Source organism: Melitaea cinxia, chromosome 26 (assembly GCF_905220565.1).
Source record: "Melitaea cinxia chromosome 26, ilMelCinx1.1, whole genome shotgun sequence".
NCBI lineage: Eukaryota > Metazoa > Arthropoda > Insecta > Lepidoptera > Nymphalidae > Melitaea > Melitaea cinxia.
Window position 1 is genome coordinate 2,842,358 of NC_059419.1, and position 19,833 is coordinate 2,862,190.

The 19,833-nt window shown below is 34.9% G+C and overlaps 1 protein-coding gene across 1 annotated transcript; it reads left to right on the forward strand.

Moving 5' to 3' along the window:
- Positions 1-8,466: 8,466 nt before the first annotated feature.
- LOC123666625 (vitellogenin-like) lies at positions 8,467-19,559 on the forward strand. The gene is made up of 7 exons (XM_045600718.1): positions 8,467-8,544; positions 13,429-15,652; positions 15,733-15,946; positions 16,200-17,202; positions 17,332-18,216; positions 18,319-18,496; positions 18,643-19,559. The coding sequence occupies exons 1-7, from the start codon at positions 8,514-8,516 to the stop codon at positions 19,466-19,468; spliced, it is 5,361 nt and encodes a 1,786-aa protein (XP_045456674.1). The 5' UTR covers positions 8,467-8,513; the 3' UTR covers positions 19,469-19,559.
- The last annotated feature ends 274 nt before the right edge of the window (positions 19,560-19,833 follow it).

Below are 19,833 nucleotides of genomic sequence, written 5' to 3' on the forward strand. Positions count from 1 at the left end.
ATCGCGAATCTTTAAACACGGACATTAATTTAACGCGACTTTGTAATGCTGACGAGGTAATCATGACTTCAACGTTTTTACATTTTTTGTGGTGGTGATGGAATAAATTTTTAAAACTGTTTAATTTTATTATCCAATAATCTGTCACATAATCTATGTATACAAAAAGTTCGTGTTACGATGTATGTTCCAGAGAAACTCCGAAACTACTGAACCAATTTTTATCAAATTTTTTAAGCATCTGTCATTTGGTCAAACTTGGGAGATAGGGTAGTTTTTATCTCAATTTTTGTTATTGCAAATTAAATGTTTATTACACGACTTTAGTATTTATCAGTTAGTTCTATAAAATCCTAAAAGATGGCGTCTAAGTTGCTCAGATGCCCGGTAGATGGCGCCGTATTTCTATTCCTAGATTATAGATGGCGCGTTTGAATATACAATTTTCATATATTTTAATAAATTATAATAACTGAGCCACAGCAACGCGTGGCTGGGTCAACTAGTTATATTATAAAACGACAAATTAAACATTTCGTAATTTAATTACAAATATTCACTTTTGTCTGCTTTTTACCGCGAACGCCCAATCGTCGTAGTTTTCTCGCCCTTTCAATTTCGGAACATTTACTATGTAACCAAACGACATTTTTAACGAAAACACCTTATAAACTCTTGTAATACTTGGAAAAAACCGGGACTGGGCCTATAAACAAATAAAACACAATAGCTGTAGCGACAAGACTGACCGTTAATTTTTATTTTCCCTTTTATAAACCATAAACAAGTCCATAGATAATCAATCTAAAATACAAGACAACACTTTAACACTCGTTAAAACAAGATATAATTACATTTTGATAATATTCTAACACTTATAAATTAAATTAAAAAAAAAAATGATTTATTTTAAAAATTCCTACAATTTGTCATTTTCAACAATGGTTGTTGCGAACTTGGTTGGGCGGTGATTTGGGTTGGCTTTGGTGGTTGATTGTGCGTTGGTAAGTTACTAGATCGTTCAATAAGTCCCGAGACTAACCTGGAAATGGCGCATATATTAAAAACTCTTTTGATTTTTAAAAAGTACTGGCTATCAATACAAGAATATGTGTCAAATTTTTAAAAATGGAACAATAAAATTATTGATTTTGAAACATTTAAGTGACGCTACGGTTGTAATTTCGATACAATGGAAAAAAACGAGTTTCGCGTGTTGATAAAACATTGTTTTTTAATGGAAAAAAATACCGTTGAAGCACAGCAATGGCTTATAAAATGTTATGCAGGATCAGCTCCCTCTAAAGCAACCATTTGTCGGTGGTATGCCGACTTCAAACGCGGTCGCATGGACACCAATGATGGGGAACGCTCAGGTCGTCCAAATGAAGCAGTGACTCAACAAAATATTAACCAAGTCCTCAAAATCGTATTGGAAGATCGGAAGGTAAAAGTGCGAGAGATAGCCGAGATAGTGAAGATTTCAGCTGGTAGTGTTTTCACTATTTTACATAAAAATTTGGCCATGAAAAAGCTTTTTTCTAAGTGGGTGCCGCGTTTGCTTACAACTAATCAAAAGGAACAACGTATCAATGATTCAGAGCGATGTTTGGCGCTGATGAATCATAATAAAAAGGATTTTTTACGTCGGTATGTAACAATGGATGAAACCTGGATATACCATTTCACTCCGGAATCCAATCGGTAGGCAGCGGAGTGGAGAGCGGCTGGTGAAAGCCGCCCGAAGCGTCCAAAGACTCAGAAATCGGCCGGTAAGGTTATGGCGTCTATATTTTGGGATGCGCATGGAATACTTTTCATCGACTACCTTGAAAAGGGGCAAAATATAAATAGTGACTATTACATGTGCTTATTGGAGCGATTGAAGTACGAAATTGCGGATAAACGGCCTCACATGAACAAAAAGAAAGTGGTGTTTCACCAGGACAACGCGCCTTGTCACAAGTCCGTGAGAACGATGGCCAAAATTAACGAATTGGGCTTCGAATTGCTTCCTCATCCCCCTTATTCGCCAGACTTGGCCCCCAGCGATTACTGGCTGTTTGCAGACCTCAAAAAAATGCTTCAGGGTAAGAAATTTGACTCAAATAGTGAAGTTATCGCAGCAACGGAGGCTTATTTTGAAGCCAAAGACAAATCGTTCTACACACATGGGATAGAAAAGTTAGAAAAGCGTTGGAGGGACTGTATCGCTCTTGGAGGAGACTATGTTGATGAATAAAAATTAATTTTATAAAAAAGACCTTTTTTTAGTACTTAGTCTCGGGACTTATTGAACCACGTGTTAAGTATATATAGGCAAACATAGAACTGTCGCCGCGTTGGCGCAACGGTCGCAGCACTGGTTTGTGGCTATTGCGCTGGCGCTTGCGGGTTCGAACCCCGCACATGACAAACATTTCTATTCGCCGTACATATGTTTGTGGTCACGGTAGTAAAGTATATAGCAACCCTCTCTACCCGAAGGTGTCGTATGAGGCGATTAAGGGATAATACAGTTCAACTACCAACTTGGAACTTATAAAGCTAACCGATGGCGGGATAACCATCCTACTGATGGCTTTGAAATACACATGCCGAAGATCAAAGACAAAGCCATCCTAGCGGTCACCAACCCGCCTGCCCAACGTGGTGACTATGGGCAAAACTATGGAATCTATGGAGGCTTATATCCAGCAGTAGACTGCGATAGGCTGAAGTGATGTTTGCCATGGTCTGGGTGTTTGTACACTCCTTATGGGTCTCCCCACTGGTAACGGTTGTTATCGTGTACACCTGATAGCGATCGTTACTCATAGTAGGGAATATATCCGCCAACCCGCATTCGAGCAGCAGCGTGGTGGATTAGGCTCTGATCCTTCTCCTACAAGGGGAAAGAGGCCTATGCCCAGCCGTGGGATATTACAGGCTGAAGCGTAAACATAGAATCAAGTCTGATAATCAAGAAGGTGTATTTTTATACCAATAGGTTGGGAAATAAAGGTAGAATGAAGAAGTAGAGGGCGTAAAGAAGTTTTACTTCAATTACGTATTTATGTTTAGAAATCGCAATTGTCTTTTCTAAAAATGAACTAAAATTACTATAAGAAATTATTTTTTTAAATCTGACTTGATAGAATGAATCATATAAAATGTAGAAGATAACTGGCACTGAGATACAGGAATATACCTGGTAACCCAGTAGCTCGTCCAGTTAAAAAATAGGCAACCCAACGGCTGCACATTCTATAAGTTTCATACTATCAACTCGGATCAAATTTACTTATTATCATGATGTTTCAATTTTCAATTAAATGTATTTTTTTATAATTAAAAATAGCCAGTCCAGGATTTTTTTAGGCGACCTATTTCAATATATTATTTAATATACTGAATTTATTGCAAATTATGTTTCATTATGTTATCAGCTCGTTGAAGATCGACTTAGGTTTGGATCTTCTACTAGGAGGTACAAATATCAACGTCAAACAATATAAAGACGAGAAATGACTTCTCTTCAACTAGTTTACCATAATTATGGTATGCATATATATGGTGTTCTTATTCATAAGAATCTCCTATTCTGTAAATATTTAACGTCTGTTGATACCTGCGTTCAGTATTTCTGCCAATTGTTATATGTGCTTTTGTAAATATAATTTTGCATAACATAGTTGCACACAATTTATTTGCCGAATGTTCCAAAAAAATATTGAAGTAGCAAACAGATAAAAAATTTAAATTTAAAGATAATAAGAATTATGATTAAAAAATTTAATGATGGCATAGCAGTGATCAGGTTATTTTTCATCTAGAATTGTCATTTAAATTAGTTTGAGCATGACGAGTAGTAAAGTTACAGTCAGATAAGACAAAAACGCAAAAAAAAATAACGCACTTATGGTTTCAGTATTTATTACAAATACGTCCCAAAATATCCAAAATACCATCAATTTACAGAATTTAACACGTAACAATCACATTATGATAAATATTCTAAAGTTTTCCCGGTAAACGAAATATTTTTACGATTTATCTCATAAACACACAATACTGTAACTAAAAAATATGGCGTATGAGAATGCAGAATATGCTGAGGTAAGGCACAGCAGGAAATTTCCTGCTCAAAATATGGAGCAGCTCGACTGGAGTAGTGGTCGCTTCGTCCTTACATAAGATCACAGCTAAATAATACTGTTTTCAAGCAGTGTTGCGTTCCTATTGGTGAGTAAGTGACCAGAGCTCCTGGGGGGAACTGGGGATGGGGTTGGCAATGCGCTTGTGATGCTTCTGGTGTTGCAGACGTCTATATAAGCTACGGTAATCGCTTACCATCAGGTGAGCCGTACGCTTGTTTGCCGATCTACTTACATATAAAAATAAAATTAAAAACTTTTGTTATTTACGTATTATATAAATTTTGTGCGTAATTAAATCACTCTTATTATTACATTTATTGTAACGTTAAAATAATTTACGTGCATTCTCGTTAAGATAATTAAGTAATAACACTAAAATATTTAGGTATATATGTAGTTGAACATTGCAAGTAATTAATTACAAAGGTCATGATTTAGTTATGTCATTGCTATACATATTAATTTATGACCTCATTACATACTTTTACAATCAAAAAGCTATAATTAGTATTGAACATTGTTATATTTTTAATTTTAGCACCATTTTACTTTTAAATCGTTTGTGATTTAGAATGTTTTTTTAATGTTTAAAAAAATATTAAATATTCTATAATTTACACAAAAAATAATAAGACAGTAACAATGGAATAAAAAGCATAAAAAAACCGACTTCAATTATATCGACGAGTAATACAACGTAGATCGACGAAAAAATAGTCAAGTAACTGCGCGTTATCAAAGATTACTCAAAAAGTAGTTATCAGATCTCAATAAAATTTATATGTGGCCACATGACAAACATCAGCTTTCGATTAAATTAAAAGTTATTAAAATCGGTACACCCAGTAAAAAGTTATTGCGGATTTTCAAGAAGTTCCCTCGATTTCTCTGGGATCCCATCATCAGATCCTAGTTTCCTTATCATGGTACTAAACTAAGAATATCTTCTTTCCCACAAAAAGAGAATTATAAAAATCGGTACACCCAGTAAAAAGTTATTGCAGATTTTCAAGAATTTCCATCAATTTCTCTGGGATTCCATCATCAGATCCTAGTTTCCTTATCATGGTACTAAAGTTGGGATATTTCCTTTCCAACAAAAAAAGAATTATCAAAATCGGTACATCCAGTAGAAAGTTATGCGGTATAATACAACGTAGGTCGACGAAAAAAGTGTCAAGTAAAAACGCATTATTAGATATAGCTCGAAAAGTAGTTGTTAGATCTCAAATAAATTTAAATGGGACTAATTGGCACACACCAACTTTCGATTAAAAGAAAATTTGTCGAAATCGCTCCACCTAGTCAAAAGTTCTGATGTATACATTAAAAAAAAAGACGAATTGAGAACCTCCTCCTTTTTTGGAAGTCGGTTAAAAAAGAGATACTATTTCTAAGTGCAATTTATTTTAGATATGACTAGCTGTTCCCGCGACATCGTTCGCGTGGAGTTAAAAAAATATTGTGCAATTCGCTGAGTTACAAAAAGTTTACAAGTAGCCTAAGTTACTCAAACAATAAAACAAACAGACAGACAAAATTTGTAAAAAATGTTATTTTGGTATAGGCACCTTGTATAAATCCATATGTATTTAGTAAAAAGCGGTTATTTTAATATTACAAAACGAAAATTAAACATTTTTTAAACATTTTTGAAAATTAAGTATTTGTATAGATATAGAAGCAGAGCTACAAAGCGTACTAAAAATTAAGCTAGCTTACTTAAGTATACAAACTTCATTAAAATTTTAATAGTAAATACCTTAACAAAATATATGCTATAAAAACTCAATAGGTACTATTACATAATGAATCACAAAATATATAATAAAAAAATATATAAGTACTATATAATATATACTTATAAAATAGTCCATTGCATTTCAAAATACTGTCTAAAGTTATTACAGTACATACTGTAAACTAAGGTACTACGAATCCTAGATCCGGGACCCTCCAATTAAAGCGGCTGAAGGCTCCCGCAGGGGTTTGGTCGGTAGTGCACCCGCAAGTGTTGAAGCCAACATACGGTCTAGGACTGCCTACCCGGGCGTCCTGGATATCACCCGTAAATGGGTTCCCCTGCGATACCAAAAAAAAAAACTACGAATCCTATGAGAACCGCATTGATAAGAGCTTAACAATTTTTTGGAGTAACTGAATGTTAGCTTCAAACATTAAAAAAAAACTTAGGTCAAGAAAGGTTGAATTCAAATTGTTTTGTTGGGTTTCCTTGGTAAAGCCAAACAGGACTAGAAAAAAAGTAAGTACTTGTTAATAATTGATTAAATGTATTGATTATGTTTCGAAGAATATAGTTTAGATATGATAGGAACGGTTATTTTACCCCTAAAGAATTCATAACCAGTAGTATTTTTATAAACAGGAATTATTTATAAGATTCCAAAGTATTACATTTACAAGATCACCCCTCACAACTTCTTCTCTGGCTTATACAATAGACAGTGTGACATACTGTGTCTAACTACGCGAATAGTTTTATTTTTTGTTAATTTAGTTTAATACATACAACGTATTAAGTCAAAATCAAAATCAAAAATAACTTTATTCAAACACGCCCCAAGAGCACTTTCGTTTCGTCATTTTACAAATTAAAATTTTAAAGTGTTTATTATTATTTAATTGTATAAGTAAATCAAATCTTTTCAATTTCTAAAAAGAATAAAATATTTAACTTTAGTTGTATTCCATACATAAACACATCACATAAATTTAAAGTTTTTATTAAAAAGAGATTAATAGATCAAGCGTATTATTCTGTGCAGCATTACATGGTTGATAAAGATGTGTGGACTTAATGATGCTATATTTTATGCTGATATTACTATTTTTGTACTAAAACACATTATATATATTACTAGCGAACCGACAGATGTTGTCCTACCCGGAAAACCGCTACCAAATTTGATAGCTTACATACCGATAGCAGCGCCACCTACCGGGTCCAATTGAGATAAAAGCTACTATATCTCCCAAGTCGGACAAAATTACAGATTAAGCATCTTGCAAAACTTGATGGAAAATGGTTCAGTAGTTTCGGAGTTACATACCAATAGCAGCGCCATCTATCGGGTCCAATTGAGATAAAAACAACCCTATCTCCCAAGTTGGACCAAATTATAGATGCTCAAAAAATTTGATAAAATTTGGTTTAGTAGTTTCGAAGTTATATACATTTAAAATTGTCATTGTTAACGCCCACCCCCGTAATCCCTATTGGGCATGAGTTATCCAAATGAAAAATATCCATGAAAATCCGCTCATCGAATTATTTCTACATCACATGTAGGAGATTCGTAGGAAATTTGGACTCGATAGGAGCTATAGCTTAAAAATGGGAATTTTCCATTGTTAACGCCCCCGCAAGAATATAATAAGTAATGTGAAATAGCTAGTTAATACCATTTTTACTGTATGTAAATTATATTAAAGTGTGGTCTACGATTAAGATCAATTTAATCAATAATAACTTACGTAAAATGCGCCCTAATATATAATTTAACATGAACTTTATTGAATAGCAATAAAGTTCAAACTGACTCTACATTTTAGTTAAAAAACGTTTGTATGGGAAAAAGAAAAGGACTATTTTTAGGGTTTCACGGAAATTATTCGAATTTTTCTCGCCGCAAAAACCATCCTTGTACTTCAACGAACGTTAAAACAAAAGAATTGGCGTTGTTGAGTTATGTGCTTACCAACACATTTTGCGATTCATTTTTATATTATAGAAGATTTAAGTTATTAAGAGAACTATTCAATGTAGAGTCAAAAGCGTGGGGTGCATTTTACTATATTTTCATAACTTTTTACTAGAGTCTTTTTACTACGCCGAGGATCCACGAAAGAATTTATTAATCGTGGCGGTCCTGATAAGGATGTTGGGTAACTTTTATTGAATTATTGCACTGTCATCGGTCCTTGATACGTGTGCAAAGTTTTAAATTAAACAAATTTCTGGAAATTGGTGAAAATTATGCTCAAAGATTCCATTACATATATACAACCCAAGCTAATAAAAGTGTGGTAAAAATCGTATGGTACATGCGGACGAAGCCGCAACGGAAAGTTACATCTGAATATTATTAAAACTCTATCGTACAGACTACAACTTTTCCATCATGATATGTACGATTTATGAAAATAAAGTATTATTTAAATCTAATTTTATACGTTATCAAGAAAATGTTAGTCACGGGCCTACATAACAAGACTACATTGTAATTATCTTCTAATACCAAGGGTCAAAATATACACGCGCTGAGCAGAAAATATATAAGATATGGAAAGAGATCTTAAAACAGATGTGATCTTCTTCAGCCGTAGGAAACACGGATTGAGTTGTTCCACGACATGAAGATCTTGGTCCTCGCGGCCATCATTGGTAAGCTTATAATTATGTTTTCATTTTTATTTATTTAATTTAATTTCTAATTATTATGATTAACTACAAATATATAAAACTTAAAGCTTTCTATACCTTCGTATAAAAATAGGGTTTAATATCAGTTTAAGCGTGCCATTATTTCTTATTAAAACAAAAATTATTATTGTAAAAATTAAAAAATTACAGAAATAAAATAAATAAACTTTCCTTAATTTTTTTTTAAATATTCACTCCTTTCTGAATAGCGAAATAGTCTTCTGGAAAAAATATCTTTTTTCTTCCGAAGAATGCACCAAATTTTATAGGTAATTCTATTTTTTGTGTTCGTTATTGTTAGGAGAATGTTTAAACAAAATAAGATTAAAAAAAAAAAAAACAATATAGTGGTGAGGCTCAACAGGTCCACTTGTCTTGCATAAATACAACGTTAAAAGAATGTCAACTAAGAAAAAAAAAACAGACTATTTCGCTTTAAATTTAAAGCTATTTGCGTTTTTAATTAGATTGTTTATAAGTATTTTATTTCGTTTTTAACCGACTTCAAAAAGGAGGAGGTTACTCGATTCGACCGTATATATATATATATATATATATATATATATATATATATATATATATATATATATATATTTTAATGTATGTTCGGGAATAACTTCGTCGTTTATGAACCAATTTTGATAATTATTTTTTTGTTGGAAATAATATATCTCACGTGTGGTACTATGATAAGAAAATTAGGATCTGATGATGGGATCCCAGAGAAATCAAGGGAAAGAGGAAAACCCTTGAAAATCCACATAAATTTTTACTGGGTATACCAATTTTGATGATTTTTAATTTAATCGAAAGCCGATGTTTATCATGTGGTCACATTTAAATTTCATTGAGATCTGATAACAACTTTTGGAGTAAGCTTTGATAATGCGTATTTACTTGACAATTTTTGTCGTCAATCTACGTTGTATTACTTGTCGATCGGTTTTTTTCGTTTTCCAGAAAACACAATTATGTCTCATACAGCATACTATGGTACCTATGTGTTTTACGAAACAAAATCACTATTTCATGTTGGTACGTCTGGTAGGTAGTATAAGATTAAAAATTTATCTGGATAAGTAGTATGAGAATAAGCAAATTGGTAGCGGGGCGAAACAAAGAACTGACAGACGAGAAGTAAGACGTGAGAAATAGTAACTGTTCTTAAAAATAAAGTTGCGAAATATGTTGCGGATTTATGACTGCTATTTATGCGGTACTAAAGTCTAAATGTGATAAATGTGTGGTGCATTGTGCGCGAAGGGGTAAGTTATTAAGTTTTATACATTACATAGAAATAAGGAAATATAGGTAACTAAAATTATTTATTTTGTCGTAGCTTTCGAAAATGCCCTTTTTTTAAATTAAGAGAATATATTGCCTGAGTCCACAATATTTCCCCTCTCATGCTACAAGTCGCTGAGCATAGCATATAGCCTGAGTCAGGTTTTGGCAGAGTTCCATATAACCAGGCTTGTCATACGCTAGTCGGGTGTAAAAAAACTCTCATGGCGTCACATTTAATAATTTTAAGTTAGACATAATTAGATTTAACCCTTAACTGAAATAGCTAAATTGTTCTACATTACTGGAATCTTAGGTCCAAATGGACCCTTTAATTAAAATCCAAGCTATTATTTAATACAGAAGAAATTATCACTTAGATGGGTTATAAATACATTAAAACAATTGTTATGTAATATATAAATGAACTTTTATTCATTTACATCATGAAATTATATATTTTTTTTCACTTTTAATCTTAGGTTCTACATTTGGTCATTTTTATCTGGTGTTCTTCTTTGGCCATATCAAAAAATAATAAAAACAAAAAAGCTTTAAAATTTTACAATACTTTAGAGTTCTACGTATCTTGACGTTAACAAAAATATAAATTCTTTGTGAGATCAACTGAAAATAAAAAAAAAATGACAACCTATTCTAAAACCGTAAAATTGTTATCAGTCTTTTACTTATTCTATGTAAGACACTTGCTACACAATTTTTTTTTGTACATGAAGCTTACATATAAATTTGCAGCATCTACCACACTTTTGCGATTGTTTATTTTCAATCTTTGGACCACATAAATAGCATCTTCCTCTCTTTCGTGACCCACTTTGAGTGGAAGTTTCTTGTTGTGTATCATTTTGCGATACATCAACAGCTGGTCCCAGGAAATTATCAATTTTATTCTTCAGATCCATTGAAAATGAAGAATAAACTGCTCTTCTTTCTTGTTGTTCGTTGTTGTTTATCACGAGCTGGACCAACGATCCCAGGTAGGTCAGTAATAATGTTGTGACTTCTGATTCTGGAGCTACTAGGCGGTGTCTTAGACCGCTTAAACCTATTTTTGCCTCTATAGTAAGTTTTAGATGACAGTGCATTACCTTTTCCTTTACTTTCATCTTCGAAATTATCGTCAGATGAATAGTCACCTGATTGAAAAGTGGCTTCATATTCCGAATTTTCATTGTCACTTATTTTTTTTTTCGTCACAAGGTTCGAAATCACTCAAAAGTTCTTGTTCTGTATCATTTTCATCCAACAATAGCTCCTGGATTTCGTTTTCGCTAAGACTACATGCCATTATTTCAACAACTCGTAACTACAATTCGTAACCGCACTTATACATGTACATTATACGCATACATTACACGCATACATTAGGTAGGATAGCATTAGATTAAAACCATAATTTATCAATTGTATCTTGGTTTCAATTAAGAGTTAAGGCAATTTAGTATTAGAGCAACTATTTTTAATTATCGAAAATCCTACGACGTTAGGTTACGTTAGGTTACATATTTTTTGTTGTTAATAATTGTTGATTATCTTTTATTTATAGTCGAACGAATAGTAAGTAAAATATTTTTTTACTGCAGCACACACTAAAATAATAGGGCAATTTGTTCATAATCACACGTATAGTTTTCAGGTGTGAGATGAAACAAGAACTGAGTTTATAAACCATTAATAAATTGCAGGGTCAAACTTTTAACGTCCCAGGGTTAAATTTGAGAATTGAGTGTTTTTCACATAGCCTATTTAATTAAATGTCAGATAATTATATGACGCTCTTTCAAGAATAACCTCCAAAGAAGACATGTTTTTATTTACTTATGACAACAAAGCTGTGAACGTTGTATATAAAGACATTCTGTAGCATATAAAGTTTCTGCATTGCCCGTGCGAAGCCGGGGCGGGTCGCTAGTTATTAATAACTCAAACAGTCTGAAAAAAATCATCAAAACCTAATCATAGCGCGACAACAATTAGCAGTTATAACAATCCTATTTCTATCAAGAACTGATAAAACAATTGAATAGTTATATCTAATGAAGTCGGTTAATAATGTATAACTGTACGTGTACCTACCTACTTTACTTGTCCTTGTAAATTGAAGTCAGTTTTTTTTCAAATTTATGTAAATGTTTAATATTATTTTTTATTACTTTCGCTTCAGCCTGTAATATCCCACTACTGGGCATAGGCCTCTTTCCCCATGTAGGAGAAGGATCAGAGCTTAATCCACCACGCTGCTCCAATGCGGGTTGGCGGATATATTCCCTATTATGAGTATCGATCGCTATCAGGTGTACATGATAACAACCGGGACCGACGGTTTAACGTGCTCTCCGAGGCACGGTGGGGAGACCCACAAGGACTGCACAAACACCCAGACCACGGCAAACACTTGTATGGCCAATACAAATGTCTGTGATGTGCGGGGATCGAACCCGCAACCGCCAGCGCAACAGATACAATCCATGGCTGTAACCGTTGCGCCAACGCGGCGTCATTTTTTTTATTACTTATAATTATATAATTAAATATGTACGATTTTATTTTTGTGTTACCCACACATTAGGAATTCTAAACATTTTTGAATATCATATCAAAAATTGACCGCTCCAGCGGGGTTCGAACCCGCGTCTCCGACTGACCGTGTCGGCGCTCTAGCCAATTAAGCTATGGAACGATGTACCCGCTAGAGCGAAATTTTCGATAAGATGATTTTTATTTTCGGTTTAAGCGAACGCGAGACGCGGGTTCGAACCCCGCTGGAGCGGTCAATTTTTGATATGATATTCAAAAATGTTTATATAATTAAACTTATTTTTAAAATACATTGTATGCAAAATCTAAACGTAAACTCTTCACACTCAACGGCCTCCAGTAGGATTATCTCCTACGTTGGTGGTCCGGAAACACACAGCACAAACGCCCAGACAACGATAAACATCGTATGATGACGTATGACCAATACAAACGTTTGCCATATGCGAGGATCGAACCCGCAACCACCAGCGCGACAGAAACAGACCAGTGCTAGACGTTTAATTTATTTGTGTTTTCTAAACATAAATCCTTATCAAAATATGCTTATTGTTTTCTACATTTGATATAATTACATAAATCGATTGGGGTAGTACCTCGACCTTACAGAAGATCAAAGCTAAATAATAATGCTTTCAAGCAGTTTTGTATTTCTGTTGGTGAGTAACGTGACCAGAGCTCCTGGGGGAATTGGGAATAGACTTGGCAACGCGCTTGTGGTGCTTCTGGTGTTGCAGACGTCTATAGGCTACGGTATTTGCTTACCATCATGCGAGCCGTACGCTTGAACTTAAGGATATGTGAATTTATATTTTATCACACGAAAGGACAACTTAAAAAAATCTTATCTTATTTTATTTTAAATTATGTTAATAATATAACATAATTTTTTTTTTTTTTTTAGGTTTATTGTAATTTGTTTTACACATATGTTAATTTTCTAAATTGACGCTTACACACATTTACATAGTAATTAATATTATGTTAATTATGTTTGTACAGTGGCTGTGTCTTCGGGCCGGCTCAGCAAGCCCAGCGAATCAAACGATGAAACATCTCAATGGCCATGGGAAACCGGGAAAATTTACCGCTACGATGTCGAAGCCCACACACTGGCTTATCACGCGGAGGGTGCTAGCACTGGAAACTCTTTCAAAGCACGATTTATAATTCGTGTGAAAGCTCCTGGTCAGCTTCAGGCTAAACTGGAAATGCCGCGAAATGCTCAAATTCATCAAGAGCTAAAGCACCATGATGTCCATGAAGCAAACCCTGAAGTAGTAAACTATCAACCTGTACCAAATCTTGACAAACCTTTCGAGATTTCTCATGACGGAGGTAGAATTCTCTCAATCGACTTACCAACTTCCGTGTCAGTCGCTCAAGAGAACTTATTAAAAGGTCTTATCAGTTCATTACAAGTAGATTTATCTACCCATCGCAACGTCGATAATTCACACGACACGTACGACAAGGAAAGTCAACAAGGTTTATTCAGGAAGATGGAAACAGACGTCACTGGTGACTGTGAGACTCTTTACACAGCTTCTCCAGCACCTCCCGAATGGAGGCGTGAACTTCCAAACTTCACGGAAGAAGAGGACCCCATGGAAATCACAAAAAGCAAGACTTACGGCCATTGCCACCACAGAGTTGGCTACCACTTCGGTGTACCAGCTGGCGCAGAGTGGACTGGTACGGCGCACAAGCCTGATGAGGAACAGTTCATCAAAAAAGCAACAGTATCGAGAATTCTCGTCGGTAAAAACGGCCCCATCTACAAGGCAGAGACGACAAGTACGGTCAATGTGCACCCTCATATGTTCGGAAAAAAGAAGGCAGAAGTACGCAGCAAAGTCAGTTTTCGTTTAGTTTCGTACGAGCAGGACTCAAAAACTGCATGGCCTCAACCTGAAGCTAAACGCGAAGTTACAACTCTTCTGTACTCTTTAAATTCAAAACAAAGAGATATCAATGAAGACAGCTCATCGACTTCATCATCACACGAAGGATACGAGAAACATATACAGATTAACAAATCGTATCGTAATCGGCGTTCTGTCAAACAAAAAACAACAGTGGCTATTAACAAAGTTATTACTAAGAGTCGTAATGCAGACCTTAGTTCCTCCAGTTCCAGTGAATCCACTTCCGCCTATGTTAATGATGAGGTTCCTAAAAGTAATGAGCCTGCTTATGCTGCTTTATATATGAGTCCACAGCCTAGCGGTGATAGGAAAGAAAACCCTATGAATGCACAAAAGTTGGTACAAGAAATTGCACAACAATTACAAAATCCCAACAACATGCCTAAAGCAGATACTCTTGCTAAGTTTAACATCCTGGTTCGTGTAATCGCTTCTATGAGCTACGGACAGCTCAGTCAAACGAGTCGCAGCATTGAAATAGCAAAGTCGAGCAACGATAATGTCAAACTGGATATGTGGATGGTCTACAGAGATGCCGTGACGCAAGCGGGTACAACTCCAGCGTTCCGACAAATCAAAACATGGATTGAAAATAGAACAATAGAAGGAGAAGAAGCTGCGCAAGTTATCGCTTCTCTCGTAAGGTCGTTACGCTACCCTACTAAAGAAACTATGTCGCAATTCTTTGAGTTGGCTATGAATCCAGAAGTAAGGAAACAGCCTTACCTTAACAGCACTGCCTTAATTGCCGCAAGCAAGTTCATTAACATGGGCCAAGTAAACAATGACACCACTCACCATTACTACCCTTCGCATATGTACGGTCGTCTGTCACCTAAGCATGACAATTTTGTTGTAGATGACATTCTTCCCCGCTTAAGTGCAGAATTAAAGCTCGCCGTTGATCAAGAGGACAGCCATAAATCACAAGTATTCATCAAAGCTATTGGAAAGCTTGGTCATCGTGCTATTTTAGACGTTTTTGCCCCATATATTGAAGGAAAAATTAAGGTATCGACTTATCTGAGGACTCGCATTGTTGAAAACCTACGAGTCTTAGCACAACAACGTGATAGCCACGTAAGAGCTGTTTTATACAGTATCTTAAAAAACACCGCTGAGCCTTATGAAGTACGAGTAGCTGCTATTCATAACATATTTATGACTCACCCTTCGAGTGCAATGATGCAAGCAATGGCGCAAATGACCAATGAAGATCCAAGCAACCAAGTACGGTCTGTCTTGAAGTCAGCAATTAATTCTGCTTCTGAACTGAAACACCCGCGCTTCTATGAACTGTAAGTAGCTGTAATTATTAAATTTATATTATTTCTCCTTTAATACATGAATTTTAATAAATATTAAAAAAATATTTTAGATCTAAGAAAGCTGCTGCTGTAAAAGATATGTTGACGAAGGAAGATTTCGGTTTGCAAGAATCCGAAATGGTATTCATGGAATATCCGAACAGAGACGATGAATATGATATGATTGGTGTCCTTTCACAAATTGGAAGCAAGGACTATTTCCTGGGTAACACATTCGAATACTCCTGGAAAAACAGAGATAGAGGCTGGGACGAAGAATACACGGTAAGTAAATAAAACAACGGTCAAAATTTATAATAGACTAACAATTTTACTTTCAGTAGATACTTTTCATAGTTTAATAAACTTCAAAATTATTGTTAATAACATTTTTAAAGTATTAAGTTTTCATAAAAGTTGAGATTCGACTTAGGGTAGGAAGTTTTTTATTCAAAACACCATTTTTTTACAAAATAAAAATGACAAAGAGAAAATCATCAAATTACACTAATGAATATTTATTCTGTTTTCTTCTTAGTATTCTGCGGCTACTTCCGATAAACAACAGTTAGTTGAATATTTCTTTAATGAAGTTTTTAAAAGAACAAATAAACAAGAAAATGCTGCTCCTAATGAACTGAATCACAAGTACTCCGCTCAAAAGATTTCCAATATTTTAAATATTAAAAATAAGAACGAAAAACCTTTGGAAGCATCAATTTATTTTGATTGGATGAACCAACAACGCTACTTTGCTTTTAATGAAAGAGATATTAAAGATTTAGGTTTTCAGTTTGGTGAATGGTTATCAGGCTGGCCCAAAGGTACTAATAAACACTACACCAAAATTGTGAACATAAACCAAGTCTCAGTTATGTTCCCATTAGCAGCTGGTGTGCCTTTCATATACAAGTACAAAAAACCAATGATTTTACACATTCAAACCAATAATAATGAACAATTTAATGCTACGAATAACAACGAACATAAAACTGAGATGGCTCTTAATAGTGACGTATCGTTCACATTAGCTGTAAATTACGAAGGAAGTGTTGGTTTCCTGGACACTATTTCCAATCAATATCCTAGTGTAGGTGTTGTAGAAAAGTTCCAATTGCATTTACCTTTTAAAATGCGTTTGGAGGTTAAGTCAGGAGAGATGAAATTGAGGCTGGCGCCAAGGGAACCAGAGCAAGATAGTACGATTGTTCATTACAGCGTGTGGCCGTACTCTGCAAATCAAAAGAAGGACACCTTGGTTACGATTTCACAGGATCCCAACTCTAAAGTTATCATACGACCTCAAAAGGTATTATCAGTGGATTATAAATTTGGTCAGCAAATTGGAGCAATATTCCAACTTCAAGGATACTCTTACGCTAACGACTACAGAAATTTCGGATGGTTCTTCAATTCTAAGAATTACCTTTCCAATTTATATTTCGCACTAAAACAACGAGATATTGCTCAAACTCATTGGAACTTAAGATATCTCGGAAAACAGTCGAAGAGTAAGGCAGTGTCTATTTCAGCTGTTTACGGTAAGCATTTTCATAACAATTTTATTACATTGTGAATTTAGCTTAGTATTTTGGTGTACAGCCATGTACAGTATTGTACGTTTAGCTTAGTAATTCTTTAAAGTAAGGAAGTAAAATTTCCCATTTCAGATACCTTATACAATCAAAACAATGGTGACAAAGTGCCACCAGTTGTACAAAAAGTAGCAGACGTATCACCTAACAGTCCATCACGTCGAGAAGAGCTTGTAAAACGAGTTACTTTTGGAATTAAATCTGCAAAAGCCCAAGTTTTAGACCTCAGCGCTCAATTTGAGTCACCCGAAAAAATTGAGTACGTTGCAACACTAGCAATTGGACAAAGTGAAGTTGATCCCAAGATGCAATTCGAATTGTTTGCGGGTAGGAATTCCGATCAAAATGGTCCATACCAAGCTAATGCTTTCGGAGTAATCAATAAGCCTGCGTCAATATCTCAAATGAACTTCGTGGAAGCCCTAAATAATAATTTGAAATGGGACTTTGAAATCGACTATGCAAACAACCAGAAAGAAAATGTTCACATCAAAGGTACAGCTGAAAGAACAGAGAAATATGCTGACGACCTTCAAAACCATGCTTTGGGTAAAGAATGCAAACAGGAAATGTCGAAGGGGAACAACTATCAACACAATTGCCATAGGGCCATTGTAATGGCTCATGCTCCCGATAACTACAAAGTTTCCGTTACCTACAAGGATATCACTCCAATGACTAAAAACTTTTACTACCAGTTGTACAGAATTATCGAAGGTCTCACTATATGGCAATCAGAAATAAGTCCCCAGAAGGTTAACAGCGAAGGAAGAATTGATTTAAATGTAAATGCTTCATTCTTAACAAATACTTTGTGCTTAGCCCTTCAAACTCGGCTCGGTGAAATGCGACTACGAAACGTTCCCATTCCAAAAGCTACTGCTCCCTTTGTAGCTATTTATTGGCCGTACACGTCTTATGAACGTGTACTTAATCACTTCAGCCGACACCAGTTCCAACGTATGTATTAGTATTATATACATTAGAAAGTCACCTACTTAAAAATATGTACTTAACAAAACATAAATACAATAAACTATTTCCAATAAATTATAATTTCAGCTTACTGCAGCGTTGACGGTAGCAAAGTGAGGACATTCAGTGACCGTAGCTACGAGTACACGTTATCTCGATCTTGGCATGTAGTGCTATACGACAATCGACCAGAAAGAAACGAAAACTTGGCAGTATTAGCAAGGAGGCTTGATGACAATACCCGAGAGATGTACATCTCTTTCAGGTACTGTATTGATATCATCCATGCACTAATAGAATTTGCTTGGCAATTAAGTTTACTAGTAACTTAAAAGAAAGCTATCTAACGTATATAATTATATATAACAATATACATTTAAGTTGTAATTATTATTCGTTTCTATCCAATAGATCCCACACCGGCAAAGATTTAGAGTTTCAAGTGCAACCAGCACCTCAAACTCAAAAGAGTTACGTAGTCCAGGTAAAGACCAACGCTAAGAAGGTTTCAGAGGGAGACAAAACGATGTACTGGGATGACATCGAGGAGCTGCCAATGCTCGAGTACCACACCGAAGATAATGGCATTTTAATCATTAAAATCCGCGAAAATCAGCTTCGAGTCATGTACGATGGTTCAAGATTAGTTTTCATCACAAACTGGAATCGTAATAACAACAGAGGTATCTGCGGGTACATGAGTGGAGAGCCTCGTGATGATTATTTATCACCAAACGGCTTACTCGACAAACCTGAATTGTACGCTGCCTCTTATATTTTGATTGACGGCGATAGTGATTCCAAGGAAAAAGAGTTAAACGCTCAAGCTAAAAAAATGGCTTATCAGCCAAAGAGAAAATACACAGTTTTTTCACGTTCCGATCAAGGTCTGCAAAACGACATGCCAATGGAATCAGGAGAGGAATGGGCTTCTGAAAAAACTTATACATCAAGAAATTATCTAAAAACCACACTGACTTGTGAAGTGATGCGTGAAAGTCAGTTTTACGAGAATCGTGATGAAATATGTATCACAATGCGACCTTTACCTGCTTGCCAGTCCCAATGCGCTGGCAGTGAGTACAGATTGCAAAGAGTTCCTGTAATGTGTGGGCCAAAGCTTGACAAAATGTTCATATTGTATAGAGACCAAATCCTTCAAGGCCAGAGTCCGAGAGTCAGAACAGGAGAACTCAAGACAGCTCAATTTAGAGTTCCCGGATCATGTAGTGCGTAAATTAGGCTTTATATGCTATTTGCATATTAATACGACATAGGCTATATATGGATAATGAATACATTTTCTAGATATATTTTATTATTTAGTATATTAAAGTTTTATTTTAATAGTATATATCTATATATCTGGGTTGTCTGGAAGAAATGGCTATAAGTCCGCCCATTGTAGTTCTCAGTCTGTCACTGTCTCAAAATAATTATGTTTAATGCGTAAAATGTAGTTGTGGTGTACAATAAAGTATAAATAAATAAATATATTAATTATACATAATAAAGTTTGTATATGTATAAATTATGTAATAATATTTATGAATTTTGTCGTTCTTGTCGAATATTTATATAGTATTATATGGTACTATCATT